Source organism: Opisthocomus hoazin, chromosome 20, assembly GCF_030867145.1.
Source record: "Opisthocomus hoazin isolate bOpiHoa1 chromosome 20, bOpiHoa1.hap1, whole genome shotgun sequence".
NCBI lineage: Eukaryota > Metazoa > Chordata > Aves > Opisthocomiformes > Opisthocomidae > Opisthocomus > Opisthocomus hoazin.
In genome coordinates, this window is record NC_134433.1 from 11,007,327 (window position 1) to 11,023,247 (window position 15,921).

The 15,921-nt window shown below is 42.6% G+C and overlaps 1 protein-coding gene across 9 annotated transcripts; it reads left to right on the top strand.

Moving 5' to 3' along the window:
* The first annotated feature begins 554 nt into the window (after window positions 1–554).
* Window positions 555–15,268, top strand: KCTD7 (potassium channel tetramerization domain containing 7). Of its 9 annotated transcripts, none has more exons than XM_075440257.1 (9): window positions 814–895; window positions 1,760–1,842; window positions 2,577–2,706; window positions 4,514–4,582; window positions 5,061–5,253; window positions 5,895–5,945; window positions 6,041–6,210; window positions 8,053–8,231; window positions 8,671–15,268. In XM_075440257.1, the coding sequence occupies exons 5-9, from the start codon at window positions 5,110–5,112 to the stop codon at window positions 9,045–9,047; spliced, it is 921 nt and encodes a 306-aa protein (XP_075296372.1). In that variant the 5' UTR covers window positions 814–895; window positions 1,760–1,842; window positions 2,577–2,706; window positions 4,514–4,582; window positions 5,061–5,109; the 3' UTR covers window positions 9,048–15,268. The 9 variants fall into 9 exon arrangements, with proteins under 9 accessions (XP_075296376.1, XP_075296372.1, XP_075296371.1 ...); XM_075440256.1 differs by lacking the exon at window positions 814–895 and adding an exon at window positions 989–1,501 and having other exon boundaries at window positions 1,699–1,842; XM_075440260.1 differs by lacking the exon at window positions 814–895 and adding an exon at window positions 989–1,501 and having other exon boundaries at window positions 1,699–1,842; window positions 2,577–2,697.
* The last annotated feature ends 653 nt before the right edge of the window (window positions 15,269–15,921 follow it).

Sequence of the window (15,921 nt, forward strand, 5' to 3'; positions counted from 1 at the left end):
AATTTGTTCCTCAAAAGCGATTTTGTGTTCAGACAGGAGCTGCTGGGGCGAGACGTCCTCGGGAAGCCGTGCTGTGACGTTCGTACCCCAGAGCTTGGAGCATCTGCCAGTCGCTGGGGACCGTCATCACTCCAGTGAGGGTCTGGGGATGGTTTTTGGGTCTGTTTTCTGTCCTTTCAGTGGGTTTGGGCATACTGAGCCCTTGCAGGGAAGACTTCTTCCCCAAACGCTTGTGTTTTCACGCGTTCTCTTACGATTTCGAATAGTTTGGGTTTTCCTCTGTTTCTTTTATTGCTACACCTCCGTTCTGAGATCGGCAGCCTCTGCGTGTGAAAGGCGTAGGGCAAGAACACCCCTGAAGCGCCTCCAGCAAACGGGTTCCGCTCACCCCTCTACCCGGCCCTCCCCGCGCTCTGCGCGGCGGCCGCGGAGCCTCCCCTAGTGCCGAGGCTGGGAACCGCGCCCCTCGCCTCACCGCCCCGGACGGCGCGGGCCCGGCCGCCTGCCCCCGTCCCTCCCTCCCGGTGCCGCTACCGGACCGGTAATGAACTGGGTGATTTACGGGACGTTTCTCCTCATAGATGAGCGGAAAGGAGGAAAAACGCCAAACACCACCCAGCCGCGGTGTCCGCGCCTCCCCGCCTCCCGTGACGGGACTGTCCCGGGCCTCGGCCCCGCCCGGCGTGACCCGGATGGGCCCTACGTGACGCGGGGGCGCGGCGGCCGCTCTCCATCCCCTCCCCGCTCCGGAGCCGCCGCGGGCGCGCAGCAGGTGAGGGCGGGCGGGCGGGCGGCGGAGAGGCGGGGCCCTCCTTCGGCGGCTGTGGCGGCGGGCGGTTCCCCCGCAGCCCGGCAGGGGGCGCGGTGGCGGCAGCGTTCCCCGGCCGCCCGTGAGGTGAGGGGCGGGGAGAGGCGCTGAGGCGCCGGCCGGGCCCGGCCCGGGGAGCGGTGGTTGCCAGGGACCGCGCTGGGGGGGTCGGGGCAGGTCCTCGGCTTGGGCTGGTCACAGCTCCCGATCCGCGGACGCGTTCTGGCGAAGTCCTTTAACGATTTAAGTGCCTAATTAATCCGTAATTTGCCGGACATCAAGCCTACGCAGGCATCTGGCTGGCTCGGGGCTGCGCTGCCGCGCCCGCACAGGGGTCGGTGCCTCGCTCAGCGGTGCTGAAGCTGGGAAGCTGCTGCCAGCTGGTGGCAGCGCGTCTGTGCCGTGAGACGCCGTGTGAGGCGACAGCTGCTGCGGCCAGCGAGCGGGGCCCGCATGGCCGCTGTCCTGGGGGTAGGCCTCCCTGCTGTGCTCGGGGTAGGCCTGGCCGCTGTCCTGGGGGTAGGCCTCCCTGCTGCCCGGCTCCTGCCCCAGGCCGCTGGTGGTGAGGCGTCTCGTCGTATCCTCCCAGTCTTTGCTCTCCAGCGCTAAAGTGACAGCATCCCTTCACCATACGCTGTGTTGTCTGTTGCGAATGTCTAGAGACGCTGAGGGTGTCCGGAGTGTTATGGTCAGGTGTGTAATACAGCTTACTGCAGCTCAGGGATCCCTGCCCTTTTTCAGGATGTTTCTTTGCTAATTTGATGCAGATACCTTAGAATTAACTGGATATTATGTCTTTTCCCTCTTTTTTCACATAAACCTTTGATCATCTGAGTCTTTTTGAGGTACGGAGAGACTGCTAAGTCACCTCTCATTCTGCGTCCTCACAGGGACCCAGTTTCTCTTGAGAAAGGGAGAGCCTTCCTAACAGTCTGCTCGCTATCTCCCCAGAACAAGCACGTTCCAATTGGTCGGCTCTGAACAGCAGTTTCTGTAGGTCTCCTATGATGGATGCATACATCAGTACCTTAATGGTAAAGACTTTGACTGTCTAATCATTGTGTCACTTTTTTATAGGTATGTAACTTTGCCAACACCGGCATAACCTCAGAAGGTATTTAAGAGAAAGTTGTTTAAACTGATGTGGAAAAGTTGACGGAACAGCAGACCCTTGAAAAGCTTTTTGGAGTCTTAGTATCAAGTAAAACTCCATGCAGCTCTAGGGCTGCTGTTGTTCCCTAGGGAATGAAGCAAAACTGGTGCATCCGGTTCATTTAGTAAGCTTGCTTTGGCGTCTGTATGTGAGCTGGTATCTGAGCTGTCAGTAACAAAGCTCCGGGAAGTAACCTCTGCTATTTAAATGACAGGTAGCTTGTAAACTGGAAGGAGGTATTTCTGGTAGTGCTGGATGGTGCTGACGTGTGGTTCAATTAAATACTTGATATAGAAATCATTTTGCCTGTTGGTGGCGTTTTCTCATTAATTATCTGTTGATCTGGCCCTAGACGTATTTGAAAATGAAATGGATGCATTTAGTTAGTTTAAATAAACAAAACAAACCGTGCAACTTTATTGAGAGATTTAACAAAGAAATATTTTTGTGCTTAGTTAATAATAATTATTGTGTATGCTTGAAGTGGCAAGAAGAGGGTATTCAGATGGATGCGTATTCGTCATGAAATGGAGAGAACCGAAATGCAGAGAACCAGAATGCAGAAGACTGTATGTCAGCAAACTAGCCAGTGACTAGCTTACGTTTTTCTTTTAGGAAGACTCTCTGCTCCAGTCAGCATACTGCTGTTTCGCTACTCCATGTCTGTGGATGAACAGGAAGTGAAGCAAACCTAGAGAGAAACTTCTGTTGCCTTTTAATGAGCGTCAGAAAGCAGGTTAAACTTGTCAGTGGTCAATCTCTTCATTTTCCTGCCACTAATCTTATTTTTTAAATCCTGGACTAATTACGGGCTGAGATTTTGTATGTTAAACCTCACTGTTTAGGAGATTGCTTTGTGTGAACATTCCAATAGAAAAGAAGTTTATTACTCATGAGCATAATATACTTAATCTATCCTCTCATGTTTTTCCCTAAACCCTGGTGTCATGTTCAAGGAGGATTATGAAAGAGGAAGAAGGATTCCATCTTCTCAAACCTCTGTTTCTGTGGGAAAGAGGGCCTTTTTGGTACAATGCCAAATTGATGAACTTACCTGAAACACATTCTGTGTTCCATGATTCTGATATACTTAATGGAGCTGAATTTTGTTTATTCAGAGTATGGTCCATTTACGTGAAAGCTATGGGACATTCTTAAAAAAATGTGGACAATTAAAGATCACATTTTTGGTCAGTCTAGAGTTCTTTTGAACTCTCCTAAGAGCTGGAAGTAGAGCAGTCAAAGCACTGGTTTCAAGTAACAGCGTTATGAATTGACAGTAAATACAGCCTCACACTCAATTTTGGCTATACATCTTATAAATTAAGCTTCTACAAGCTGTTTCATGATGATAATTTGTTTACCGAATTTTTGTCCCTACCAAAATAATCTTTCATTTGTGTTGTATATGCTCTTTATCTGTGAGTCATAGCTGGCTTGTTTTGATAATTGATGGTGTCAAAATAAATGTTGTTTCAGGATAAATATTAAAATCGTTAATAAGGTGTGGACATTAAGAAGCCCTTCCATCCTTATTTATGTGCTTGTGCATTGTACTGTGGTGGAAAAATGATTATGAAGTGGAAGTCCATCTTTTGAACTGTAGAGAAGAGAAATTAAATACCTATCCTGAGCCGAGACAAACCTCTTAACAAGCTGGTGTTTAAAAGGAAATTTTCGAAACTTCATGTTACCTATTTATCTAGGTTTATTAGGGTGTTAAACAGGATCTAGAATTCACCTCCAAATTTTTGTGAAAGGCAGCTATGTACTCTCCCACAGAATGTGGAGGTTTTGGTGTGATCAGCTCTCTGAAGAGTGTCTGTTTTGACCAGGAGCATCCCAGTTTTGTCTGGGTTCATTTTAACTTGCAGCTTTTTCTTTAAGAACTAAAATCTACAGACAGCCTGACGATGTGCCTAATGACTGTATTAGAGAATTAGTAAGGCAGAATAATGAATCATTAAATGGCTATTAAAATATGTCATTTCTGCTTGTTGATTTTGATTGGAAGCAACCTTTATGAAACATTTAGTCAATAAATAAATGTGCCACATGTGCTTGTGCAAATATTTTCTCTTTTTACATTTTATAGTGATTTGAGAGAAAGAGCTTGCAGAGTTAGAAAACTGGATAAAACCTCCAGTAGCATAATGGCTTTGTTAGGATGTGATGCCACCAGAGACACCACAGCAATCCTGTAAACGGAGGTACTTTTTACATAAGGATGCAGTGTAAAGAGAACAGCAGGGTTTTTAGTCTTTCCTGCTCTGCTCTTTCAATTATTATTTTCATAATGCACGTTATTGTCAGTCTGTCCCATCCTCTGGTTGAAGATGGACTGTGAAAGCATTATAGTTGGTGCTGCTATGCATTTTTTTCTGGGCAGGAAAGGAAATTGATAATTAGCAGTAAATGCACAAGGTAATATGTGGAGTTAAATACATGCGTATCAGAGACGTGCGTTTGTGTACGGTACGATGTGATGCAGTGGGCAGGAAAAAGTCTGCTTTCTCTGTCTGGTTAGAAAGCTCCATTTTCTCATTTCACAGGACATGCTAGAACCGAAGAGGTGCCTGCCACTGTCCGTAGCAGGGTCTGCTCCGCTTCTGCAGCTGAAGGTGACAGACGGGGAGCTCGGTGGGGAGCCGGAGTCCGGTTGTTGCACAGCGCGCACGGCCAATGAGCGCCCGCATTTCAGGACGTGCTTCTGCAGATGGCCTATTGCGGTGGCCGAGGTGGGACAGCAGCCACCCAGACGCACCCAGCAAATGACATTTTGCTGCAAAAGCGTGGCGGAGCCAATCACGCCCGGCACCGCGCAGCCAATGGACGCCGGTCTCTTACCCAGCCACTGGCAGGGGCTCTGTGCCTGCAGGACCTTGGTACAGCTCTGCAAACTGCGTTCCTGCAGAGACAGCCCTCCCCGAGTTTGTTTCTCAGCACAATAGTCATTCTCGCTGTGATTCATTTCCCCGTAATAACAAAGCCATTGTAAATTATCGGTGTAAAGCCGGGGAGGGACGTGCCTTGCCGGCCGCGCGATCTGCAGCTGGTGGGGAGAGTGCCGGAGTGATTTGGGTCCTGTTTCCCATTTAGCATTGCCACGGCTGCCTACCCAGCAGACCTGCTGACCAGAGCCAGAGGGATGGTGGTAGTTACAGGGCAGAACAAAGTGAGCGGAGACCCGGATGATGCCATGTCGAGCTCAGATGCAGAGGATGATTTCCAAGAGCCAGCCACTCCTACTGCAACCCAGGCAGGACAAGCGCTACCTCTGCTGCCTCAGCAGGTAAGAGCTCTCTGGTACTGTTCATCTGATAAGGTCCAGTTACTGCGGCACGTACTGCTCGGGTGCCAAAGGACTCAGGATTGCTTTGCTGGAGTATTTATGGATATCCAGTTCAGTTTCCATTAGTAGCTAAATTGTTGAATAAAACTGTCTCTTGAATTTTACTTCGGCAGCTTGGCAGGATTACTCAGAATTTCCATCCATGTTTAGACTTGACAAATAAAACTAAGTGTTTATTCTGGTACCGAGGCATCTGAAAGTGTGATACTGAGATTTTTAGGCCTGCTGTAATCCTGATGTAAACACAGAATCACAGGGTTTTTTCAGCGTATAGCATAGTAGTGTAAAGGAACCAGTAGAGTAGCAACTGAGTGCAAGTCCCAAGGTTGGCCTCAGATTTCGTACCTTTTGTGTGCATGTGTGTGTGTGTTTAAGGGTGGGGAGGGGTTTTGGTTTTATATTTTTCTTTCCTTAAAAGAGCCAAGAGGAGGCATTCATGCATTTAATGAACATCTGATACTAAAGCTGAGTGATTACTGCTGTTTCGGATTTCTGACAAATGCACACATTCACCGGTTACACCCGGAAGCAGCCAAAGTGTTCAAGTTGTTAACCCTTGAACTCCTTTTTTGTGACAACAGGCCAGGGAAAAAGCCTCTGCGAGACCAAGTTATGTCACAGTGGCAAAGACGGTATGCTGTGTCTTCTAGAAGTTGCAGCCCTTTTGGCCTGAACATGTCTGCAAAGGACTAGAGGCTCATTTCTGATGATGTGATTGCTTTTGCAGTTTCCAGAAGTTGTTCCACTAAACGTAGGAGGCATGTATTTTACAACAAGACTGTCAACACTGAGACGTTACGAGGACACGATGTTGGCGGCTATGTTCAGTGGAAGGCACTATATTCCAACAGATGCTGAAGGCAGATACTTTATTGACAGAGATGGAACCTACTTTGGGTATGTACGGTGTCCTCAGTAGTATACTTTAGAAGTTAGAATCATAGAAGGTTTTGGGTCGAAAGGGACCCCTAGAGGTCATCTAGTCCAACCCCCCCGCAGCGAGCAGGAACACCACTAACTAGATCAGGTTGCTCAGAGCCCTGTCCAACTGGCCTTGAATGTTTCCAGGGATGGGGCCTCCACTACCTCTCTGGGCAACCCATTCCAGTGTTTCACCACCCTTCAGTTGTTACTGAAGAAAGTTACTTTAAAGAAAAACAAGTACTAACTTTTTATTTTTCCTTCTAGTTAAATCATATTTGTGTAGTAGGTAATTGTGACTGGCTGGCATCTACACCTTTGAAGCATCACAAGAGAAGAGTATATTGCAATTTAAAAACTATATTTTATTTTTAAGGGCTTAACTTTTACAATGGGAAAAGAAAACCAATTATTGTTTTGAATTTGTACATTGTCTCCTCTAGAGTATCTCCTTTCAAGGTAGCAAGTTGTTTTGATGTTTTAAAAAATAATGTATTTGGCATTGATAGCTGTTTTGTACAACACTTTAAAAATTGATACTACAGTATTTATGATAAAGAGGGAATGGAAGGAATGCATCTAGGTTTCTTAAACAGTTGAACATACGATGTTTTCAGTGTTTAAACAGGATATAAGGTAACTGGTAAAAAAGCACAAGCCTCAAAGAATTCTTTCTTAAATTGGTTTTGCTGGTAGAACCATATTCCTTCACCTTCAGGATTCCTTCTTAAGTGTTTAGCTTTTGTTTTATTTTTAATTAAATTAACTATGATCTTACTAATATTTTGTTTGAATTGGTGTGAGATTTCTAGAAAAGGTAAGCAGTGTTCATGGGTTAACGTTCATGGGTTCTTTGCCCAAAGCACACTTTGCAATTTAACTTACGTTTCTTGTTTCTCCTTTGCTGACATTTCCTTAATCTCTTCAACAGAGAAGGACTGAATTATTTTCAAAGCACATTTGGATTGTACGATAATTGGGACAGAAATAGATTAAGCCACTGTATTTATTGGAAAATAATAGTTTCTTTACATTTGGCAGTTTGGAAGTGCCTGCCGCTTTGCTGGAAAAGCAATTAATTTGTAATGTTATCAATTTGAATTGAAAAGATAGCTGGAACAGAGAGCCAAATTAGCACGTGCTGTATTTGTTGACATTCTAATGAAGATTGCAGTAATGCTTGTTTTATTTGATATGGTCAATAATAGTTTTGTTGGTTAATGCTTATAAAGTGATTTCTTTCCCTGTTAAAAAATCTTGTACCTTATCAGTGTTTCAGACCTACAAGGAAATGTTCTAGTAGTATTATATACTACAAGTGTATATGGCCCTGATCCTGTGAAGAGAACACCTCCTTTGGAAATGCATCATCCAGTCAGATAGAATCCTGGTTCTGTGTGGGATAAAAAGCTCGTGCATATGATTCTCTAGGAAAATTAAAAAGATTATTTTGTCACAGACCTAACTTTGAAATACAGTGACTATGATATCTTTCCCATGGAGTACTGTGTGTTCTCTTCTATTTTGAGTTGTTCCTCCACTTTGAACTTGTTCTTTAAAATATGATTATATTTTTTGAATGAGTTTTGACATTAACAGAGGCAGAATGTGAAATGTTGACCTGGAACTTGAACATGGCAAATGCTTTTAAAAACATATGTTGCAAATATGACTCAGACTTATTTCAGTTGCTGTCGAAGCATAAGGACTTCTATCTCAATAGAATAAACAATGAATATTCAGCGTTTTCTCTCCTTTCCTACCTGCAGCCATTCTGGTGGAAACTTGTTACTTAATAACATTTTTGCCTTTTTTTAGAGACATACTTAACTTTCTACGATCTGGTGACCTGCCGCCAAGAGAGCGAGTGAGGTCAGTTTACAAGGAAGCACAGTATTATTCCATAGGACCATTGCTAGACAACCTAGAGGACATCCAGCCTCTTAAAGGAGAAAAAGTTAGACAAGCTTTCCTGGGCCTAATGCCATATTACAAAGGTAAATAAACAAAGTAGTATTGACTGTTTCTTCTAGCGCGATTCAAGTAGTATACATGGTGCTTGCAGGTCTGCTTTCAGCTTTCAAACTAATTCCATTGTATTTGAGAAGTTTATTACGTACTTTTCATGCTTTTTAGATCTTTGAGGTCTCCACGTCAGATTTGTTCCTGCTGTATCCAAGGATGCGGATTTTTGTGCTGTCTTAAAAGGGAGCAAGATCTAGGCCATAACATGCAAGGCTTATTACAGGAGAAGGTTTCTCTGCCTCTCCATTTGTTCTGTTAGGAGCTGCAGTTGAAGCTTCCTGTTGCTGCTAATACTATGTGAAGAATAACTTGATAAACGTTGCAGTAATATGTTTCACATGAAATAATTGCATTTGTTTTCTTTTACTGGGTGCTTCGTTGTTATTTTCAACTTTTTCCTTTTTTTGGTAGATCATTTGGAACGGATAATCGAAATAGCAAAGCTTAGAGCTATGCAAAGAAAAGCAAGATTTGCAAAACTGAAGGTCTGTGTCTTCAAAGAAGAGATGCCCATCACTCCCTATGAATGCCCGCATTTCAATTCCTTACGGTTTGAAAGGAGTGAAAGTGAGACAAAGCTGTTTGAACATCACTGCGAAGTAGATGTATCTTTTGGCCCCTGGGAGGCTGTAGCTGATGTATATGATCTTCTGCACTGCATTGTGACAGACCTGTCTGACAGAGGGATAACTGTGGATCATCAGTGTATCGGGGTGTGCGATAAACACCTGATAAATCACTATTACTGCAAGCGTCCTATCTATGAATTCAAGATTACTTGGTGGTGAGTTATTTTGTCCAGAACGGTGCAGGGGACAAGAGGACTTCTAGACAACAATTGCTTTTAATATTTTTGCAGCATGTCTCTGGAAATGCATTGCTGCTAACATGTGTTGGAATCAGTCTGCTGAAATGTTGGCTAATGCGTAGCTGCTCAGCAAAAGGGGGAGCCTGTCACCGAGGTTGAAAAACCTCTGAAATCTTGAAAAACCAGCCTGAAACAAGACTGTTGGCTCAGGTACCTTAACGAGGCACAAAACAAAATCACCTCATGGAAATTATGGAGAAGAGCATCTAACATCTTTTAAAAGGTTCCACGTACCATGTGGCTTTAGTATCATAGTCTGCAAAATGGGTATTGCAGATCTCACCTGCATTGTTATAAAGCTGAGGTGCTAATAATGCTGACATAATGTGGTTGAATTTTATCCACTTAGAAATGTTTCAGTCACTGCTTAAACTTACAACTTTATAAAATTGAGTTACACCCAGCACAGAGATTCTGGAAATGTAATTTTGATGTAACAGATCATCTGGAAAAAGAAAAAAAAAGTATTCCCTATATATCATTAGTTGTTGTCACGATTAAGCTATATTTCTTTTTTAATTAAGAATCTGCATGGTGAATTATAATACTGTATTTCAGTTACTTCCATTGTTACAAAAAGGGATAGCAGATTTGGAATATATTCCTTAATGGTTTTAGAAATAATAACTGTTCATGGAAGACTTGTGCCTGTTTTTAGCCTTAGAAATTCTAAATGTTTACAGTATCTACAAAAAAAGAAGCTCTATAGAATCAGGTCATTTACAAAGGCTTTTGGTAAATGAGAAAACCGTGGATGTGTGTTCCTATTAGCAGAAGTAAGAGGAATACTTAATGTATATTATTTTATTACTGACTCTTTTTACATTCTGTGATATTAAACTTTGTTCTAGAGTTAGAGTCAAATGATCATACTAGGCAAGTGCTTCCTTCACCTCACCTTCTTCAGACAGTTAAGTCTCATTTTTAACATTGTTGTTCACCCTTCCTGGTGTAATATCAGGAGAAAAAAATTTCAACCTTCATATTCAAATATTTCTCTATAATTATGAACCAGTGTATCTGGGTAGTAAATTTCTTTCCACACTGAAAGAGGCAGCCATTGCAGAATCATATTCTTTTCAGAAAGTAGTTGTTGCATTTCTGACATTAGTAACTGCATCCCAAAGTTGAATTACTTTATGTCCAAAACTGAAAGGTAGATCTAAACATCTGAAGATATTACTGTGTTGTTAGGTACACAAAACTGAAGTATTTTTCTGATAGACCCCCCTTGAGGTGGCTCAAAACAATTTTAAAGAGAGGGGGAAAGTAAATGTTTGCATATTGCATTCCATTGGATTAGTTAATCCAAGAATATTCCTTAATTATACTTTTTACCAGAACACTTAATAAATCAGTTAATTGCAATGATAAAAATTCTCAGTTATCTGAGGTAATTTTTAGAATAGTTCTAAGAACTTTATGATCAAATTGTCTTGCAAAAAAGAGGCAAATTGTTTGCATTGTCACACTTTTATGTATTTAATTTAGGAATTTTTAGTAAATGGTCTCTCTGAGGTGGGGGCATATAACTCTAATGATCTTTTTTCAAATGGTTACTTACAGAGGATCCTTGTCAAGTGCTGAGTTTCAAGTCCAGAGCTTAAATGTTGGAATGGAGGAAATTACGTGTGTTTGGATCTTACTTTAAGTTTGTTTAAATTGTTTTCTTAAATATTGGCCTTTGGGTTGCAAGTTGTTGTACTTGTGTTTGACAACCCAAAATTAAAAGTCAAACCAAGACTAGTAAAGTTTCCCTAAAATGAGAGGAAGCTTGCATGGTTTCTTTGCTACTCTGCTGGCTTCATTATTATTTTTTTTTTTCCCCAGGGAATCTTAAATTGCAAACCATGATTTCTAATAAAATGGCGTAAGGTCTTAAAGTGAGGTTTACAGAGTTTTGGCTGCTTGTACACTTCAGACATTTAAGTTCAGGATTTTCAGCATCAGTTTATGTGGAGACTGCAATGAGAGTTGCAGTTGTACTGGGTTATTTGGTGGGTTTTGCCACTTGCCATGCATGTATTTACATGGGACGTAACTCTGGTTGGAATTTCAGCACTACTTGCAGAAATGGAACACAGTCTGATTTGATTTAACAGTATGTTTTTTGGTTTGGCTGTAAGAATTTTTCCACTGTTACTCTAGAGAAGCTATGATGACAAAATTCCTGCTTCGATCATGTTTGCTATTTCCTAATATGCACACAGTGGTATTTTATAACTTTTTCCTGTTTATTGCTTAAATAAGTAAGGAAGACTACCTAAGCAAAAAGATAAAAATTAAAATCTTGGTCTGTATCAGCTGGATCTTAGTTGAAGCTTTCATCCTTCAGGTCCTCCAGAAGACAGCAAACATTAAGTGCAATATTGAAAAAGAAAACATGGGTTTGAGCCAACATGCTTTCGTTACACACATACATTCTGCGTTGTGATTTGTGCAAGTTAACAATGTTGTTATTGAGTATACTTGTTCTAAGCAGTCTTTGTTTACAATTATTTAGATGATATTGCCTAATATGTATTAATTTTTTGACAGAAACAGAAGAGTTGTGCAGGCGCATGTCAAGGGACTATAATAACTGGTTTATATAACATTATTGACTTACCTTTTCTTGGCATATAGTGTAATTTTTGAAATTCTGCATTTGCAACAAAAATGTGAGTAGCTGATCTACTAAATCCATGTTTAAGATGATGGTTTTGTATATCATGAATGCTTTATAATTGTCTAATTAAACTAAATGCCTACGTAATACTGCTTTTTTTTTCCTTTAGGACTCTTTTTTATATCTGGCTAGGCCAGAGGTTTGCTAGAATATATTTACCTATTTCTCTGCACTTCTCCTTTTTTGCCACTTTATCATCCACATAGCTACTTTCTCACCCCCACGCTCAAAATACCCTGTGTTTGCAAGCTGGCACTGTGGAAAAATTGGCCGTGCAGTATACGGTCTCATGTTGTCAATATAATGTTGCTATGAATATCATGATTGCAGATCGTTAAAAGAAGAATGCGTGTCAGTCCATTTAGCTCATTCAGTATGAAGGAAAGACATTTTTTATTTCGTGTTCTGAGGCAGCATACATGCAGGAGCATGTGTGTTAGAATCAACCTTCTCCCCCCCCCAAGAAGTCTGAAATATTTTCAAAGCACAGATTGCATACCTGGATTGCAGTGATTACTCAGTTTTTTTGTGAATACTGGGGGTAATAGTGGGACAGTTGAGGGGTAGTTATTTAGAAAGTAGCATTGTTAGGGTTTTTTTTAGGTTGCTGTGTGACAATCTTTAACATCCCCTCTATGCATAGTCTAGTGGTTTTTAACAAGGAGCAAGGGGAGGTCTTACTGTGCGGTCTCCTATTAAGTGACTTGGCCAATTTCACTGCACATTAAATGTTTCTGCATCTGTTCTACACTTGTAAAATAGGAAGAATGTATACTTATCTTTCTAAAGCAGTCAAAAACGACATGAGAAAATATTTATGAGCAGCATCCACTTAATGACTGTTGATTTCAAGTTTTAAAAAAAGCTTAAAATAACCTAACTTTTCAACTTGGTGCAGGCTTCTTAACTGGAATACAACAATGTGTAGTAATCTGAAATACTCATTGCTGAACCTCCATCCTCCTTGGAGGAAAGTGAAGCATCTTCATCGGGGAAGCCTTTGAGCCATTAACAGATTCTCTCTTGTCCTCGTGGTGCATGTTTTCTTCTGAGACTGCTGGACTTTTTTTTTTTTTTTTACTTCTTTTAGCCAAAACCTGTATTGTTTTTTAGCCAAAACCTGTAATGAGGGATCAGTTTCTGCAGTGATGGGGGTGTGGATTCTCTGGTTTGTTTGGGGGGTTTTCAGGTCTTGGTTAGCTGAATTGCAAAAGCAGTAAGTTGCTGCAGCAGAAAGTTCTACATAGCCCACTTTTAATGGATTTTTAAAGTTTTCGGAAGTCTGCCTGGGAGACACCTCGTGATGTAATATATGCAAATAGCTGAATTTGTTAATGTGAATAGTTCGAGATTTTGTTGTTGTTGTTCAGTTGTGTAATGCTCTTTCCCGCAACTAGCATGAGAGTTAAGGGTTGAGTTAGTTAAACATTGGTTTTCTGATAAGCCTGGTTATTCCTTAGTATCCTCTGCCCCATTTTGTGAAATCACTCATCCCAGAGGTGTTAAATGTATGAAAAAGCAAAGGCTGTCATAGTTACAGGAAAATCAAGAATCTTCCTTGATTCTCAACAATTAAGAGAATGGGTACTTATTAACCCAATTGCAGTCTCTGTTCTGTGCCGCTTAGATGCCCATCGCTTCCGCAGTGACACAAAGCAGTCACAGGGTTGGGTCTAGCAAGCGCAAGTCCTTGAAGGAGAAAGTCAAAGACTTCTGCCATATGAGAAAGGTACTGATTTGCATAAGTTCATAGTCTGACCTTTACTGAAGTGATTGTTAAAATTCCAGCACACTCGGAGGGATGTTGCTATTTTAAACTGTTCTAAACGATAGCTTTGTTAAACCCTAATCTGTTTTGAGCCAGATTGTTCCAATCTATGTAGTGTACTGACAAAAATATCTGAACAAATGAATTTTTAAAAATACTGCATACTCCCTTTAATTTCACTCCTCTGCTTTATGTTTTTCTAAAGACTTAAGAAATGTAAGCTCTTACTTCTTTTAAGGGCTGACATCTGTTCCTAATAACGTATTCAAGTTAAGCACCTGTGTTTTGGGGTTTGAGGGCCTTGTTGGTTGTTTGCTGTGAGCTGAAGGATAACTGTATGATTGGTCTTCTGTTTGGTTATTCACTTTAAAAAAAATACTGATACAATTAAAGGTCACGATTTTCTAGCTTCGTTTGGCATTTGCAACCCCTGGGAACCTTCCCACCCAACTTTATTCTCACTGCTCGTTCTTGATTACAGATGACCTGGGACAGGTGACATGATGAGGAAGATGGTGGAGGTCCTAGCAGGGAAAGTCTCATGTTAGAGCTGATTGTTTGCATTGCAGAGTGTTCTTTTCATTTTATTCCAACCCTTGTGCTGTGTGAGGCAGAGCAAGATTCACCACCACTTACGTGAGGGCAGGCAGAGGATCCAGTCTGTCTGGAAGCCCAGCTAGCCCCAACTGTTCATCCATTTTCTGTGTAAGTTCATTGTATTGTGGTGTATCGAGTTCAGTGGGTGGGAAAATCCAGTGGCTGTGGATTGCACTGGGAAATGCAGCAGTGGCGGCTGAGGTGGTGGCGTGGTCACACTACTTGAATTTCAGCATCGTTGTTCAGAGGTCTGAGGACCTTTGTGCCACAGGTTATGCATTGGATCTTTCTGTTCTGCATGGCAAAGTGGAGTGATCAAGTTTGGGACGCAACTGCCTGACAGGTAAGATATGACTTCAGAGCAAAGACTGTAGAAAGGTGATCTCTTAGCTCACCATAAATCCTGGGACGTGCTATTTGTTTCACTTTCTTCCTTTAATAACTACTTTACTCTGGACAATTTATAGACCCCCTGGCTTTAAGTTATGATTGGTATTACTGAACTGAGTAGCATTGATCTCTTCGGTTATTTGTAGGTAAACAATTTGAATGTTTTCAGCTTGTTCACATACAGCAGAGAGGGCCCAGGATAATTCTGAGTTTTGGGATATGGCAACATGATTTCATTTAACAAAGAAAAAAGCCTCCAGTCTTTCATGACCTTTCTGCAAATAAGCTAGGTTTCACAGAGTAATTATGTTGTGTATTCTGTATATAGTCCTCTAACTGGAAGCTGCTTTCCAGAACAGCAGTTCTTACTCATTTTACTTGCACAAGCTTAGTATAAGTTTACCTACACTTTCACTGTGACTTTTATAAAAGGATTTTGTTTTGCTGAATTACCAGTTGTACGTGTCTATGCATTGTAACCCGTAATGCCTTTGAAAATCCAGCCTGGGTGCAAACAGTCAGGATTTGGAATTACCTCCTAATGCGTTTTGCTTTAAGTAAGTTGATGTCTGATGTTTAATACTATGAGTACTGTAGTATACGATTTCTTACGATGTTTGACTTTTCAGTTCTGGTAATATATAGTCTACGGGTTTTATTTAAAATACATACAGGAAAATGTGGATGCAAAGTTTGTGTTGTGCAATAAAAGTGCATTACACTGAAAATTGTTGGAATCTGTCTCATCTGGTCTGCAGCCACTGCAGTCCCCCCCCTTCCCTGTGATTTGAGTTTGCTTTGCACGATTGCAAATGAAAATTGTCTCCGTCCCAGGGGTCGTTTAACGGCACCGACCACTAACTCGCTCATCGCAGCTGCTGTAAGAGAGGGCACTGGGGCAGCGGCCTCCCGGGCTCCGCGTCCGCTCTCCCCTTCTCGTGGAACGCCGCGGGGAAGGCCGGGGGCTGCCGCTGCCTGTGCAGGGCCCCAGCAGAAAGGGCAGTTTCTGGCTGCGCGGAGCTGGCTGTGCTCGGAAGCGCTTCCCCCTGCGCTCTGAAGTGAACCACATTTCCCTTACTGTCCCGCTCCTTGCTGGGGCCGTCCGTGCTGAGCTGGGGAAGGGAGAAATCCCAACCCCCCTCCTGCCGACAGCAGCGCTCGGCAGCCCCGAGTCAGCGAGCAGGGAAAGCGGAGTCCCTCTCCCTGCTGGGGTCAGCCCGGCCATGAGGCGAAACCCGGGCAGGGCAGGGACGCTGCGAGGGGCGGGAAAGGAGACTCCAGGCGGAAGGGTCCACCGCGGCCAGCGTCGGCCCCGCTTCCTTCCGGGAAAAGGCCCCGCCCCCGGAAGTGACGGCACGCCCTTCCGCCGCC